Source organism: Nestor notabilis, unplaced genomic scaffold (genome assembly GCF_000696875.1).
Source record: "Nestor notabilis isolate BGI_N333 unplaced genomic scaffold, ASM69687v1 scaffold26654, whole genome shotgun sequence".
In the NCBI taxonomy this organism is placed as follows: domain Eukaryota; kingdom Metazoa; phylum Chordata; class Aves; order Psittaciformes; family Psittacidae; genus Nestor; species Nestor notabilis.
The window spans coordinates 5,561-6,745 of NW_009926476.1; the positions used below are offsets into that span (position 1 = coordinate 5,561).

General features: G+C 56.2%; 1 protein-coding gene across 1 annotated transcript in view; it reads left to right on the forward strand.

The window, feature by feature from the left end:
- Window positions 1–981, forward strand: part of FNBP4 (formin binding protein 4) — a gene marked incomplete at its 5' end in the record, with an annotated part of 6,451 nt that extends 5,470 nt beyond the window's left edge. The window contains 2 exons of the mRNA XM_010013553.1: window positions 85–189; window positions 451–981. Of these exons, the coding sequence (XP_010011855.1) occupies window positions 85–189; window positions 451–636 (291 nt within the window). The remainder of the gene's footprint in view (window positions 1–84; window positions 190–450) is intronic.
- Between the last annotated feature and the right edge of the window lie 204 nt (window positions 982–1,185).

A 1,185-nucleotide genomic window follows, 5' to 3' on the forward strand; every position in this document is an offset into this window, starting at 1 on the left:
TCGGTGGCCGAGCCGCGGGGCCGCGGGCGCCCGGTGCCGCTGCTGGAGGGTGGCTCTTGACTCTGTCCCCTTTCTCCCCGGCAGTTTCAGATCGGAGAGCTGGCAAATACTCTGACTAATAAATTGGAGTTCCTGGGCATCAACAGACAATCTATCTCCAACTTCCACATGTTGCTGTTGCAGACAGAGGTAACCAAGCCTTGGCCCCTCGCTCGCTCCGGCCTTCTGTTCCGAAGCGGATCAAATCCTGCCCGGTGATCCTGGGGGCGGCACCACGCCGTGTGCCCACCTTCCTTCCTTCCTTCCTCCTTCCTTCCCTAGCTTTGCGCGGAGGCAGTGGCTTCCTCCTGGGCCCCTGTAAGGGAGCCTCCCGAACCTCAAGTCCTGTGTCCCCGGGGGCCGTTTGCAGCCTCCCTCCAACAGCTTCCCCCCCCGGTTCTTGCCCTCTAGACCCGCATTGCAGACTGGCGAGAAGGTGCTCTCAATGGAAACTACCTCAAACGCAAACTCCAAGACGCAGCCGAACAGCTAAAACAATACGAAATAAACGCCACCCCTAAAGGCTGGTCCTGCCACTGGGACAGGTACGAGCTCTCCTCCCTTTCTCACCTTTCATCTCTGACATCTCAGACATGATTTGTGACCATCACCACCCGACGACGTTGGCGCCGTCCCTCTCGGAGACTTGAGAGCAGCTTCAGTGTTAGCAGTGCTGGGCAGGCAGAGCAACATCTCCCGGCACTCACACGTTGTGGTGTTTGAGCCAAGCACCAAAGCTGGAGGATCCAAACCGGAGTGCTCAGAGACGGAGCTGATTTCCCTGATCGGACAGAGCTGGTGGTCACTCTCCTGAGTGGAAAGCGCTGTTGGAGGGCGGGCCTGGGGGGTCGCGCATGCGAGAGCTCTGTGAACTTTGCAGGATCTCTGGATCACCTCTTCTGACCAACAGCTCTACCCAAGGACAAACTTCACCTCCTCGCCGGAACGAAGAACAAGATTTCTGTCTCCTGCCAGCAGGTCAGACCCAAACATTTCTTTGTCTATTTGGCTTTCTGGATGGAATTGTTTTCCTTTGTTTTGAAATCTTTGCTCTTTTGTTTTTCAGCTCCCAGATCCGCTCCCTCTCTCTAGCATTCACTGTGTTGGTTTGACACCCAAGAGTTATCCTATAAAGCCGCCTCCTCC